The sequence below is a fragment of the Elgaria multicarinata genome, chromosome 4 (assembly GCF_023053635.1).
Source record: "Elgaria multicarinata webbii isolate HBS135686 ecotype San Diego chromosome 4, rElgMul1.1.pri, whole genome shotgun sequence".
Lineage (NCBI taxonomy): Eukaryota > Metazoa > Chordata > Lepidosauria > Squamata > Anguidae > Elgaria > Elgaria multicarinata.
In genome coordinates, this window is record NC_086174.1 from 140,190,918 (window position 1) to 140,207,264 (window position 16,347).

Sequence of the window (16,347 nt, forward strand, 5' to 3'; positions counted from 1 at the left end):
AAATTAACTTGCAGGCTTAGGACACAATTTTACCACGCAAGTTTGGGCTTCAGCTCAAACTCCATATCCATTTTTAAGAGGGGAAAGGAAGATCCATTGTAATACAATATGTCCCTTATGGAATGAGACACAACAATAAAACTTGGTTACGTATATTTATGACACAATTCTCCATTTGAAATTCAACTCTGCCCCTTTTTTTTGGAGGGGGGGAGGAAAGATACAAATATACTGTAATGCAGCATTCAAAGAGAGAGCTCGAACAATGTAATTTACTAGCTTATGCTCAACTAATAAATTTGTAGAATTGTATGAGTGTAACAAGATGTAGAAACTGAAAACTTCCACCAAGGGAAATATATAAGGAAGACAGAGGCACAAGGGGTGGGATCCAAAAGTTGCCCAACCACAGGTGGAAAACATTTTCCACTTACAGAAGTTTTTATACCTGGCATTAGAGCACTGCTTTGCACTCTATGACAATTGCTTGGTGTAGCCCAAGCTCTTACTCTCAAGTATTACCTGATCAAATGAAGTCCAACTTTTTCCTCAAGGAAAAGAGACTATTGGTCATGAATGAGCTTCCTTCATTACCTTGGAAATACATTTCTTACAGAGCTACCCTTTTATATCTTCTATCACTTTGAGAAAAAGCAGAGTCTAGTACTGTTTTAGTGGGACAATCTCCCAAGAAAATTAACAACAAGACAAGAAGAACAGGAAGCCTCAGATCACAGATCTTAAATGATCTTTATCTTCTGGAATTTTCTGCCTCCCCTTTAATTTGGTTTTATTGAGCCTGTTCAGACGACACACTAAGCCATGGTTAGGCCACTAACCCTTCTGCAGCGAATAGTTAGTGAGCGTGTTTAAACCGTGGTTATGTAGCCGCCATTATTATTATTATTATTATTATTATTATTATTATTATTATTATTATATTTATTTGTATCCCACCTTCTGCCCAATGCTGGGCCTCGGCGGCCTTACAAAGTTTAAAACATACATGGGAGGGGAGGAGCAAAACAAACGTTTAAAATACACAACAAAATTATAAGACATTAACATAGATGGAGGACCAGATTATTCTCCAAAGGCCTGTTGGAACAAAAAAGTTTTAAGCTGCTTCCGAAAGCCCATCAAGGAGGGAGCCAGCCTAGCTTCCCCGGGAAGAGCGTTCCAGAGCACTGGAGCAGCCACCGAGAAGGCCCTCTCCCATGTTCCCACCAAGCGCGCCTGTGAAGATGGTGGGACTGAAAGAAGGGCTTCTCCAGAAGATCTCAAAGCACAGGCAGGCTCATAAAGGAGAATACGTTCTTTCACCATGGTTAGGAATGGTTCACACTATACACTAAGCTATATTTTTTTGCTCAAAATGCTTAACCACCGTGGCTTAGCGTGTTGTCTGAACAGGGTCATTGACTTTGGGGGCTGGTTTGGATGCAATGTTCTTGGTATCACCAAACATAGTTTATTAAGCCAGGAATTAGCATTGGGTCTGCATGCTCTCCCTTCACCTATTCCCTCCTTCCCCCACGTACTGACTTTGATGTTGTTTAAAGAGACTGAGATCAAAATGCCAAAGCCAGCACGTGAAGTTGAGGAAGGAGCATGTGGACCTGATTCCTAATAAACTAAGGGGACTGCAATGGTAATACCTTTAACTAAAAACCCTAAACCTAGGGCAAGTGATTTGCACAACAGTAATCTTCCAGAAGATTTCAAAGGCCTTTTTTTTTTTTTACTACTGTGAATAATCTGTGTTTTATTCACAGAAAGGATGTCCAGAAAAGTGAGGTCAACAGCTATGCTGCATTATACAGAGCCCCTTCCAGCAAAACAAAATTTTGATGCAACAGAAAAAGGTGACTAGGACACAAAATGGAACAGGATTGCAGAAGTTTGTTATGCAGATCTCATGCTTGGGCTGACAAAAGAAACTAAATGAGATATAACAGCAGAATGTGAAAAAAAAAAGAGCGCTACTTTGTCATATGTTATATCCAATTTTATCAGTTGATTTCAATAACCAAAAAATGACTACCTCATTTTTCTCATCCATACATCCATATACAGTGCCGCAAGCACAGAAAATTACTTAATAATAAAGCAATAATAATTTTTGCTAAAAAATTATTTTGCTAAAATCTGCAGATATTGCTCATGAATGTTTAATAGATGCCTTTGCTGATTGAAAGTAGTAATCAGTAATCTGAGTAATCTCTCATATAAATTTAAGATGAGCAGTGTACGAGACTCCTCCACTCTGCTCCAGCTAGTATACTTGAACACTCCCTTTGCAACACCTTTCAGATAGGTGTGTACTCATACATATACCAGGGAGTCAGACCAGTGGAGACTTCCAACAAGGGAAGTCACATTTTAAACTGTAAACCAGCTCCTTACATAACCCTTTTAGAGCCTCGTGTGGCGCAGAGTGGTAAGCAGCAGTTACTGCAGCCAAAACTCTTCCCATGGCCTGTGTTCGATCCCAGCGGAAGCTGGTTCTCAGGCAGCCGGCTCAGGTCGACTCAGCCTTCCATCCTTCCGAGGTCGGTAAAATGAGTACCCAGCTAGCTGGGGGAAAGGTAACTGCGACTGGGGAAGGCAATGGCAAACCACCCCAGTACAAAGTCTGCCAAGAAAACGTCAGCGAAAGCAGGCATCCCTCTAGGAGTCAGCAATGACTCAAGTGCTTGCACGAGAGGTTCCTTTCCTTTTTTTTTTTAACATAACCCTTTAGCTTTAAGACAGCCAATAAAGAAGCACGTTTCAAGGTTACCCAGTGTTTACTTGGAAACAAGCACTGCCCATTTCAAACTCCTCACCCCACAAGCACGTGTGGATTGCACTGAATACTAAATGGCCAGTAACCATTGTCAAACTCATCTGTGCAATTTAGTATATGGGGATACCACCTCATGGAAGAAGTTAACATGAACTGAGCTATACATACATGGAGACACAGCAATTCCATGATTCAGGGAACATTTTTTCTATGTTCTAGGTACTGAAATGTCTAGAGCATGGGAGAAGGCTCTGATAAGCTACTTGTTTACTCTTGTCTTTCCCTGATATTGTGTGTGTTTAGGGCAGCCTAGAAATGTTTTAGATAAATAATATAATTAAAAGGGACTCACCACAACACCTCTCAGCAAGGAATTTCCATGCTGAGCATACAGAGTATGTGCTGCTGCTACCACCACTATGTCCCATGGAGGAAGCTCCAAAAAGAACTCAGCACCGCAGCAACTCTGCTTAAGTGGGGTTGCTGCTGCTGCTGCTGTGTCTCCCGTCAGCATCTGTGGCAGAAATTCCCAATGGTGTGCTAGAGAGCACTAGTGTGCTGTGAGAGAAGCTCAAGTGTGCCTTCAAAAATTAAGCCACCACGATGGCTCCATATCCCCCACTCTAGGCCCCTTGGAGTTGGGACATCACCCGAACAGAGGTACTCTGCATTCCGCAAGATTGACTGCACTACAGAAGAGAGATATGGGGAACCTCCCAGAAGCATTACCATTGCCTAAAAAGCCCAATCCTATCCCTAAATAACAAGCAAAGAAAAGGACGCAAGGTAACAGAAGGGAATATTTACTGTCCATCCTGCACTTGCAAAGAGGTTGAGGGTAGTGTATGGTATGCCTCCCATTTCAATCCAGAAATACTGCCCATGGTGGAAAACAGTGTTCCATGCAAAACAGTTCCCAGTGGGGCATGCCTGTAAAAGCAAATGAAGGTGATAGAAAGCGCTTCCCTTCTGATCATGGAACCCACCAATCTTTTTTTTTTTAAGTTCTGTTAAAAATAAGACACCCTAATTGGATATGGTTGATCCTGCACTACTATATAATTCTTAACTACCTCTAAAGCTATCTAAATGATTGATCAGCACAGTTTTAAACAGAAAAACCTCCCACCTACTGATACAATTATTTTATTTGGGGCAATAGTAACTTCTCTCAAATAAGAAAAATTTAATACATGGATAACCTGATAATGTAGTTGCTAATGACCGAGTTAAAGGCAATCATCTGAATGCAAGTTGTGCTACATTTTCAATCTGCAAGATATAATTCTGAATCATTTAAATATTATTTTACAATTGTTGCTTATGGCTTTGTAGCACTGAAGATGCAGCTTTGCAAAGATATTGGCTCTAGACAGTAATTATATCCACAGCCTAATGTTGCCGTTAATGGACACACACATTTCAATAATTACAATGCCTGAACAAGATAATATGCCTTTATTAGCTGCTACAAAATAAAGCTGAGCCAGAACTGAACTTAGCTAAGCATTTTAAAGACAGATATAGTACATTTTATTAAAAACTCTAACCAAGAGAAGAGATTGAAATGAAGATTTTCCTTACAATTGCATAATAAAAATTAAGTGTTCATATAGGTAGCATCCAATCAGAAAAAAATTAAGGGTTTGAATTAGTACAGGGCTGAAGTTGTCACGTTAAGCGCATGAGAAAGTTATATGACACGGTTATTATTATAGGTCAAACATACTGTTGCATTTTCATGCTTATACTTCAGTAGTAAAAACACATTCTGCTGCTCTTTATCATTTTGAATATTTAGCTTTACAAATCGGTATACGGCATTTACAGTCTTGCCTAGTTCTGTGCTGTATTATCCACACATTTAGTAATGTAGTCTTTGCCTTTACAATCTTGTATTTATTTATATTAACAGTACTCAATCCAGAAGTAACACTTAAGGCATTTGCAGGTATCACACGGGGGGCTCTAGAGATTGAGCCTGGTACTTCCCACCACCCCCCAGCACTATCGTGGCAACTTAGAGATGAAAAGAACTGCTGGTCTGATTTCTGCAGATGACCAGTGGGCAGGATTACAGCAAGGAGCCCAGCAGGAATCAGCTGACATTAGGAGCCAATAGAGCCCCATCTGGTGCTATCTTGCTGCCAACTCTGGACTGGCTCCCCGTCCTGAGCAACTCACAGTTCAAGCCCTGACTATCACTTCCTGCCCACATGCATGCATGCAGACTACCAGCCCTGGCATAATATGTCAGATGTGGATTATAAAACCCCATTCTATGTCCACTTTATGGCAGATCCATAACCCCTGGTTTCAGCAAGGATATTGACCTATTCTAATGATATTTTTCTAAGAAAGCACAAAATGTATGTCACGTTCATGCCATAATACTGATAACAATGATGCCCTGATGAGTGCTGTTCCCAAAGAAGATGGTCGAACAGAAATTAATGAAGTCATACTAATATGAATTGCTGTTTTTCTTTTATTTTCAACTGAATTGTCATATATGTTTGAAGGACATTAGAGTCAAGTCAACTTCTAGGTCATCCTACTGGCAATTTTGAAAAGACAGGAACATTGTCTTAGAAGAATTCAGCAAAAGTGGTGGTGCAACATCTTGGTGGCATGAGCATTCCTTTGTTGTCAGATACACGAAGTGGACATAAACAATGCATGTGTTGAAGTACAGTGTAGGATAAACAAAGGTCCAGCCACCCTTTAGCCCCTGTGCCAAGGGTTGTGACTCACCAGGGTTATAGGATATCATTTCTGGAGCATGTGCAATTTTGTAAATCACAGTACTTGCATGTCCAGCATGTGCACAAAGACAGAAGCACAAGTCAATATTGTTACACTGACAATATTACTTATGTCAACATTCAAAACCAGATCAGTTGCAAGCCCAGATCAATTGCAGCCCTGAACACTCATACAGGCAATCATACAAGAGCCAAGAAGCTTCTGAACTGAGCCCAAAGTTTACAAGATAAGGATTGAAGGTAATGGTACACATTTCCAGAAGTATTGAACATTAGACAATTGCTGTTGCACCAAATAGGAAATTAAAACCTTAAGAGAACCATCTACTGAGTCCTTATTTCAATCCTTAGAAAAAAATTTAAATTTTCAAAATTCCAATTCTGTATTTTCTCATACCAATTGTCCTTTGGAGTTGTTTTAGTGAACCCAATCTTCCCACTGCCAGTGTTACTAGATTTGTTCAGCTAGCAGCTCCTTCAGGACTCTTGGCTGAATCTTCCCAGGATTCATACAAATTGTGCACAGTATTTTATGAGGTCTTTTGCTATCCTGATCCAAGAACGCTTACCCTTCCTTGTTCACCTCCACATAGCCCCAGATGGTATATATTTGTTGGGGTTAATGTGACTTGACAATTTTATACTGTTGTTTTACACTTTGAATGGTTTTAATTTTTGTGAACCACCCAGAGAGCTTCAGCTATTGGGCGGTATAGAAATGCAAATAAATACATAAATAAAATAAATTGACTGGTGAATGCATGAACACCAGTGATTTCGCACATTCATATGAAGATGTGGAAAAAAATTTTTAAAAGTGATTGGATCCATGTAGAATTTTTTTCATTGTGTGAACAATACAAGCAAAATAGTTCTCTGGTTCCAAGGTTCCAATTTTTAATATGCCTTTATCTAGTTTGAAATCTCCACATACATCTAACCAGCATCAAGCAAGCAATAAGTGGCTATCTCCAGGATTTCAAGCATTATCAATTTCAAATAGCCAAAAACACCAGCACTTTCTGAGCAAATTCAGTGAAATTATACATTTTATGACAATTAACAGAGATCTCTCCCACACACTTTAAACTGGTATACTAGACCGCCATTTGGTAGGACTTCTTCTGTTGCTCCAAATGACAGCCCAGTTAGATGCAATGGCCAGGAGTGCCTACTATCAGCTTCAGCTGATACGCCAACTGCGCCCCTTCCTAGAGTTAGAAGACCTAAAGACGGTAGTGCATGCGCTGGTAACTTCAAGGATCGACTTCTGCAATGCGCTCTACATAGGGCTACCTTTGTGCCTAGTCCGGAAACTTCAAAATATGGCAGCCAGGTTTGTCACCGGTACACCTAGAGGTGACCACATTACACCAGTTTCTGGGCGAAATATAAAGTGTTGGTTATCACTTTTAAAGCCCTACATGGTTTGGGTCCAGGCTACCTGCGGGATCGCTTTCTCCTGTACAATCCGCCCCGCACACTCAGGTCCTCTGGGAAGAATCTACTTCAGTCAGCAAAAACTAGATTCACAACTGTTACCCAGAGGACTTTCTCTTCTGCTGCTCCCAAACTGTGGAATGGCCTGTCGAAGGAGACTCGTCAACTTAACAGTCTATCAGCATTTAAGAAAGCTATTAAGACTGATCTCTTCCGGCAGGCCTCTCCAGTGTAATTTTAGGATGTTTTTTAAATGATTTTAGGATGTTTTAACAATGTATATTATGTTTTAAATCAGTTTTATGCATTTTATATTTACTGTTGTTCCCCACCTCAATCAGAATGGAGAGGCGGGTAAAAAATAAATTATTATTATTATTATCATCATCATCATCATCATCATGATCCCCACTACAAGCCATAATATACAACACAGTAAAACCAGTTTTTAATAAGAGATGTATAAAATGATGCTTATGGTGTGTTTTAGAATTCTACAGCACTTCTAACTGAAATAGAAGGCTGAAATTTGGTAGACACATAGTGCATGGCATACAATTAGTACAAATGTCTGGGAATAGGACATTTTCTTGCTTCTCACTCAAAATTTATGAAGTCTACATCATCTACCACAAAGGGGGATGGAGGGGAAGCTGGAAGAGTACCTCCATGGAGGCTCCTCCTCCTCCTTTAATTCTCACTACCAACAGCCATTCTAGCAATAGAAGGCGATGAGAGGTAAAATAGGCCCATTCCTCCAGCCCTTCTGAAAAAAAGACTAATTTTCCCTCTTCCCATCCCTTTGCCTTTGCATTACATGCCCTGTTAGATTATAAACCTGCGAGGAGAGATTATCTTGTTTTACTGATTGCATGTAAGCCACTCTAGGAGCCTTTCAGGCTGAAGAGCAGGATAAAGATACTTTAAATAAATTAAATAATAAAAGCAGCCAGTATTCCAGCAAAGAGAAAGTCAAGCCACAAGTGTAACACAAGGACCGAATATGTGAGTTCTTTGCGTACTTGAACCAACGTTTAGATTAAAGAAAGAGAGACGGTCTAGTGGCAGCCAGAAATATATCTATCATACAGAATGGAGGCTGTAATTACTAGCATTGGGGCTCCTGCACTCCTCTGTCAAATGTGGTTTCAAATTCTGATTCAGAGGGCCAGTGCAAACCACATTTGTTGCATCAGATGTAATGGCAAACTGTAGTTTGCCAGAAACCAGCAAGTCAATTCATCTAAGCATCCCAGGATGTGGAGAAGAAAATATGAGTCCAAAGCTCAGCTCATGAGTATCAACTCTGTGAGGTGTAGGTGTTTGTGGGAATACAACTGCATGCAGTGAATCTGTTTATTTCAGCCATTCATTCTCTTAACCTTGAATGACAAGCTGTGTATGGCTTGGTCCTCAAACCATTATTAAACTGGAGTATTATATATCTCTCCCTCATTAAGTCATAACTTGGCTACGTGTTCTTTACTTTAGACAGCAATGCGTACTTTAAGATGCATTCAACCATCTTAAAAACTCTTGCCTTAAACATTCTGGGGCACAGTTGCACCCATTTCTTGTTAAAATGCTTCTTTAAACTCTAAATGTTAAAGTTAAATGAGAGGCATTTAATGCAATCTGAAAAATATTCAGTTCAATTAAAAATAATTGATGCATGGTGAAATAATTCTTCCCAAAGCTGCTGTAAAATCTTCAAAAAAATAAAGCTACTTAATAATTTTCATCTCCTACAGGCTAGAGAAGCATTATTGCATATTAAAAATTGGAATTCAGTTTTCCCAGGAGGTACAAGAAAGTTATTAAAACAACCTATTTATTGTTGATATAACTATCCATTTGTGCTACGCAAAAAGTAACGATTTCAGTACATTAAGAGAAAAACTAATTAAGATATAATTAGTATTTTCTGTATTTTGATAATTAAGGGTTAGTTGGCTATTCCTTTTCACAGTCCTGTTTGTTGCATCCCGAAAATACCTTTAATGAGCAACTAACGCTATTTTAGCCATGATGGCTGAGGAGTTTAGTGACCACTACTACATTACTCCCATTTATCACTGCCTCTTTACCTATAAATTAAAGCAGCCCTCTGGCTATGTTGATCTACTTTATATCAATTTCTTCATCCATATCAGCTGAATATGTATGGCATTAACCTCATTTACTAGTTGAGAAAAGATGAATTAAAATGAGATCCAATTCTTGGTCACACAACACAATTTCAAAACTGCCTGCTAATTTTCACCACCTGTCAGAACAATAATCCTTTACTTCCTGGTAATAAAATGAGGTATATGTTTTTACAGCTAAGAAAACACACATACACACTTACATAATTAGCTATTAAAACCCTAATCCTGAAGTGAACTATGCGGGCAATTCTTGTAGCCCCACTGAAGCTAATGTTGTTCGTACGTGCTGCATTCAGATAATATTAAATTTATTGTAGAAGTGTAAGTTTAAGAGTAAATTCACCTCTGTATTCCTGGAAAAATGTTGTTTTCTAAATAGAATTAATAAGAAAACCAAAACAGTGAAGGCTAAATTAATAATCAGACATGCACAATAACAAGCAAGCTTGTATTTTAACTAATAAAAATTCCAAAAAAGGTGATTTCCCAGAATTTTATTTCAAGAAAGCTGTGTTTATTGAGAACAAACATTATCCTTGTTTGATTATCAAGCCTACGTAGAAACTACACAAAAGAGAGAGAAAATTAGGGATGTTCAATGATAGGATATTTAGTTGCTACTTCCAGAGAATGCTCACAGCCATTCCAAATTTCTACAGATTTGCAGGAGGGCGGCGGTAATAATAAAAAAAACTATTCTCAAGTCACCTATACTGGAGTTCTCTCTTGAATTCTTTTCCTACAGAACCCACTCACTGCTCCAAATGCCCTTTGCAATTACGTTTAACCACTTCTTCGGTGGTTTTATAGCTCCTCTCCACATAAACTGCATCATTGTGGGTCCTTCTTCATCCAAATCATTTTCTATATATAAATCAATCTGTTGATCCAATCATTGCTTCACCTTCTTTTGGATATTTTTGAGTCCTAGCTGGACAAATGAGAACACCCAAATACTGATAAGCCACTCAACTGGTTCCAGACCATACTTGCTTAGGGTGACCATATGGAAAGGAGGACAGGGCTCCTGTATCTTTTAAGAGTTGTAGAGAAAAAGGAATTTCAGCAGGTGTTATTTGTATGCATGTAGCACCTGGTGAAATCCCACAGGAGCCCTGCCTTCTTTTGTATCTGGTCACTCTAGTATACCTCCTGCAGCTTTAACTATTGTGATGAAGAGGGAATTTCACCAGGTGCTGCATGCATACAAATGAAATTCCCTTTTCTATACAACTATTAAAGATACAGGAGCCCTGTCCTCCTTTCTGAATGGTCACCCTATACTTGCTAACAGTAAGCATTAAGCTTCTCTGTTAGGGTGACCATTTGAAAAGCAGGACAGGGCTCCTGTATCTTTAACAGTAGCATAGAAAAGGGAATTTCAGCAGGTGTCATTTGTATATATGGAGAACCTTTTGAAATTCCCTCTTCATCACAACAGTTAAAGGTGCAGGAGCTATACTAGAGTGACAAGATTTAAAAGAGGGCAGGGCACCTGCAGCTTTAACTGGTGTGATGAAGAGGAAATTTCACCAGGTTCCACATATATAAATGACACCTGCTGAAATTTCCTTTTCAATACAACTGTTAAAGATACAGGAGCCCTGTCCTCCTTTTCATATGGTCACCCTATTCTCTGTCCCATATAATAGTTTAGAAGGGCCACCAGCAATGAGACCAATTTCAGATCCGTGAAGCAGCAGTTGTCCTCCAAGCTGACAGATAACCATTATGACATAGGATAATGCTTAGTACAAGTCTAATATTGGCATTAAATAACACTATGGAATTAACACCAGAAGGTGTCAACTGAAGTTTTTTTAAAAGAGAGAGAGAGGGAGACTGAATCTCAATGCTAACAGTTTTTTGGCTTTATTTTAAAGTGATACATTGATTCCACATCAACAATACTCCAGGGCAAACACTCATACCCTTCAAATTAATTTCAAAAGGCTCCCTTCAGCTTTAGATTGTACGCCTGAGGTCAGAGCCTGTGTTACTTCTAGTTTTTACAAAGCTATTTATAAATAAATAAAATAAAATATGAAAACAGCTACTTAATGGACATCAATGGCCAAACTCGATTATTACCTACACTCACCTGCAGACACGTGTAGTATTTAAACCAGCAGTGTTGCACTAAAAATCCTAATTACCCAGATCTTCAAACTATTTCAGTTCCCGTACAGGTCAAAATCAAGTCTCTGGATGCACACATCTCCAAAAATATGTCTGATATCCTGAAGTGTATAGCAGTCATGCAGCGTGGTCACTTAACTCTTTTTTGTTTACCATTTTCTACCAAAAAAAGAAAGATCAAGACACTGCCCAGAAGCAGTGTGGAAACTATGACACAAGCAGTATCTGTTCCTTCTTTGTAGCACATTGCAGTAGAATTGCATAGCAAAGGGACTAGAGAGCATGTCGTTATTTTAGAGGAGGTTACTAGATGATATTTTGGGTCATACCACCACTATGTCATATGTTGTATCATAGCTATGGTCAGTAATTGTGGCTAGGAATGCTGAAACAACAGCCTGTTGAAGCCTTATTAGCAGGAGTGACATCAGCACTGGAAACCAACATAACCTTTGTTTTAGAAGAATGCTTGCATCCTCAGTACTTTGCATGGTACAGAAGAGATAAACTGCAGCTGGACACCAATGTATCTTAATTAGCAGTTAATCATGATTTCTTAGCCTCAATTAAAATATGGTCTACCACAATGTATGAAACCTTCCTGGCTTTACAGCAAGGTTAACCACATATAAAGCTGCATGCAACATCAGAGGAAGAAACATTCTATCTTGAACATAGTAGTTTGGTGGTACAGTAAAGACTAAACTAAAGTAATCTGAGAAATACTGAAACTGCCTACAACTGCATATAAACAATGCTTCAAAGTCTTCTAACTATAAAGGACAAATGTAAATATTTTCTCTCCACTGTTATTCTTCGAGAAAGATATTTCTCCACCAACCCCGCAAGGTCATTTATTCCCTACAATAAAGTAGAGGGCAATTAAATGGAAGGATAAACCCAGTGCCCTGAAGTGAGAAAAAATCCACAGTCAATGGAATATTTTTGATTCCTTCCTTCTCTTTTTCACCAAGAGCTACTTGGGGAGCACATTATGCTGAAATGCAATCTCATAAATATCATTAAAAACCATAACAATACAAATGTGTAATACATAGAACAGAGGGAGACATTTCCCACTAGGGCTTCTGAAAGTTCTCTACTGCTTATATTTCCTCAATAGAATGAAATAATCAAATTAAATAAACTTTTTAAACAATATGTATAATTTGCATGACAGAAAATGCAGAAGTAAAGGTTAACAAATGAAAGTTACCTGTAGAAATAAATGCACACAGTGTACTTTCTATAGCACAACACTATCACAGTTTTCCATCTAAATATCTGAGCACAGTCATGTAAAAGAATGAACATCTGACATTACATAATCAATCAAATGCTTGAAACTTGGCTTTTTGCACAATACATGAGATATTTTGGTATTTTTGGCAGCAGTTATGCAGAGTAGGGCCTTTGCAAAACAATCTAGATTTGTAGTAACCCTAATAAATAGTTTGCTGTGTTATGGTGATCATGATTAAAGGATGGTTTCTTCAGTTAATTGATATGAAAGTTTCCTAATTATTACCTATTGCTAAAGGTAAGCATATATTGGCCAAAGTTCACTTTAAAAGGCTCCCAACTGTGTTTTGACATTGCTAATTATCCTTTATCAAATGTATAAATAGACCTTTCAGTTAAGCTACCTTCAATGACCATATAAGTAGCTGTCATCTTAACTAGATCCATTTCTACATCTCTCCATATTTCTATTTCCAAACATGAATCCTTCTAATCAATAAGAGTATGTCAATGTGGGCAATATATAGCAGAGGATTTACTGTAGGGATATAATGCCATCTGCTGCTACAGCAGGGAAAAAACCAAAGTCTTCATTAAAAAAAAATGTTTTAGATACAAGCCGACACCTAAGCCACAAGGTTGTTTTATTTACACCTTAAAACAAAAAATAAACACAGAATATTCAGATTCCCAACATACCCCAGGAAGGACCTTTGTTTTCTTTTGGTTTATTCCCACTCCTGTTGCCTGCCCGATACAAATGACACCTGCTGAAATTCCCTTTTCTATGCAACATTCATTTCATACTAAGATTCATGTTGAATTCAGTTGTGTAAAGAATCCAACATTGGCACATGTTACATTAATTACATAAGTGAGCAGCTGACCCTTCTCTTGCTTTCTTATTTGAAACCAACATTCACTAGAAGGTGAGGAGTAAAGCTTTTCCCCTCCCCTGAGCCAACCTCAGCATACGCACGGAAGGTGATTTAAAAAAATACAAAAAACCCTCCATTGAAACTAAAGGAAATTAGTCACGTATAACAACATGCCGACAGGAAATGTGCCCATTCATGCAAAAAGCATAATCTTTTAACAGGGGAGAATGTGGCCTAAATCCTGCCTTTACATACACATATTTTAAATCCATCTCTCGGAAAAGAGAATCAAATTTTACAGGAACTGAATCCACCTGCCAAGCAACAACCCTCAGGAAAAACCTTCACTATCATGTAATTTAGATATGGGAAGGAAGTTGCCATTAATGAATTCAAGTTATGAGCATCATGTCATTTGAGGCACATAGGAAGAAGAAAGGTAGATGAACTGGAGCACAGGTGAAAACACATACCTCATCTACCCGAAGTTTCAGCTGAATAATCGTAGAACTACACAACAGACTGAGATAATCCGATATACTAATTACAGCACTTTTACTGCAGCAGTTATATCGCCAACAGGGCAATCCTATGCATGTCTGCTCAGAAGTAGGGACTACAGCCTAAATCATTTTTCTTTCTATGCAGAGTCTTCAAATTGTTCATTCAGAAAGATAATAACGAACTAAAAAACTAAGGTGTATTAGTTTTTTAGGTGTATCTATTGCAAAAGAGCATTTTTCTCAACAACATCCCCTTTGCTTTTAGACTATTCATGTTAATTAACTTATGGCACCCCCAGTTAAAAGTGTTTCCAAGCCAAGTTTACTAGTTTAATCTTTAAATCCTAAAATGGCTTGGGCCCGAATTATTTGAAGGACCATCTTCTCCCGTACCAGCATGCCCAAAACTTGAGGTCATCAACAAAAGCCCTATTTATTTGCTCATTACCAAGGGTGGTTAAGTTGGTGAGAACACATAAGAGGGCCTTCTCAGTGGTGGCCCTGCACCTCTGGAAACAGCTTCCATCAGGGGTTTGTCAGGCCTCATCTTTCAAGGTGTTTAGGAAGGTTCTGAAGCCCCACTGGCTTTCCCATAATCTGTGAAATGCAGGCGTTATTGGTGAATTTTTTATAGTATTTTATTTATGCTTTTGATCCTGTACATTTCAACTTTAAAAGCAACCTAATTTTAAATAAATAAAAATAAACAAATAAAATTAAATGATGTGGTAGCAGGACCAGCATACCTAAGTCCTGGGAAAGCAAGGTTGGTGACCTACTGTAACATAGAGTGGGAAGCAAAGGGTATGGCAGACCACTGTGCCAATTCACTACACGACAGTTTCCTTATAACTGTTAGAACCGAAAGTGTTCTTCAGCAATATATTATCAACTATCAGCCTGTTTACGTCAAGTGTTAGCACAAGCAGTCAAAAGGCAACTACAGAAATAAAGGAGTTAGGGAGGGGAAAGACCAAGCTAAAGGTCAGAACACTGATCACAGCTAGTCTTCAAGTAAAACTGATATAAAGGGTTTATACAAAGAAGCGGACATAGTTTATTACTTTCACATTTTAAAACTAAAACATAATTACAGCAAATGAAATCGGAATCAGAGGGAGGGGGGAAGAGGAGATGTCCACGAAGTACACAACTCTGTTTTTTGTTGCTGGAAAAAGTAAAATATTAAGTACCTCTAAATAGTTGGTATAGACTTGAAAGGGAGGATAAAAAACTTGACATTCGTCTGCTTACCAGAAAGCATGATTACTGTACTACATATGTTAAAAACAAAACCTTTTATCACTGCCATCTTGCTAAATATTTGCTTGGAGCTTAAACAAAATCCTTTCAATCTTTCTCAGGATCGTCTGATGAGCTCTTTATAACATCTATATTATGTATGTCCCCTAAAGTTAGGGTGAATTAATGACTTTTTTCTTAAAGAATGCATTTTGCTTTTCCCCCTACTCTATTTAAAATGCAGAAAACGCCAAGTATTGTGAGAAATACAGTAGAAACTGCATAAATGAGTAACTGTCAAAAGGACAGAACTATTAAAAGAATAAATCTTGCATACCCAGCTGTGAAATATAATACAATATAGCAAACCCTGTTAAATGCTTGATATAAAAGACAAAATCCAATGTAATCTCGAACTGTTTAATGAATACAACTGTTGAAAATATGAAGTCCTTGCATATGGCACGCTGAAATGAACTTGACTGCAGATACACAAAAGATGTCAACAAATAGATAAATACCACTCCAACACACTCATCCACAGACTAGTCATACCAGTTCAGCAATCTGTTCCCTGAATAGCAGTTTAAGTGCATACATGGAAGTCCTTCATCCAAACAGCTTCCCCATTCCTTCCAGTGTACTAAGTAGATCTATATGTGCAGATCAGCTCCCTCCACTGAGCTCAGAACCAGGATTAACACTTTTAATCTGCTCTACAACACATATAACGGGGAATATCCAACGTGCCTGCTGCGTGCTGCGCTCCCACTGGTTCCACTGTGCTGTTGCTTGCGCAACAGAAACTAGCACTTCCAACGGTAAACCCGGAAACGAGAGGAAAAGTTCATTTCTAGATTGGGGCAGGGCAGCAGAGTTCCCTTCTGAAAACTCCACTGAACTGCCCCGTTCTGAAAATGAGTGCATCACTCATTTCCAATTGCTACAGGATCCGCTAGCTTCTTGTTGCACAAGCAGCATTGGATATTGTCCAATGACAAATACAACAGCTTATCTGTTTAAAATAATGTTGTACAAGTAGTTTAGAGAACACACCTACCTTTGAAGTGCGCTGGAGTTGATCTCCCACATATGTTTTACGGAACTGATCCAAAAACCAGAGTACTGCAAGTTCCACTTTCTCATTACTACAGCGTGGTAACTGGGCATCCATCAAAGAAATTAGCTGAAAGACTCTGA

General features: G+C 38.5%; 1 protein-coding gene across 1 annotated transcript in view; it reads right to left on the bottom strand.

Annotated features, from left to right (window-relative positions):
• The window catches only part of RANBP17 (RAN binding protein 17), a 220,383-nt gene that overhangs the window by 156,477 nt on the left and 47,559 nt on the right, over positions 1 to 16,347 (bottom strand). The window contains exon 14 of the mRNA XM_063125294.1: positions 16,208 to 16,343. Within this exon, the coding sequence (XP_062981364.1) occupies positions 16,208 to 16,343 (136 nt within the window). The remainder of the gene's footprint in view (positions 1 to 16,207; positions 16,344 to 16,347) is intronic.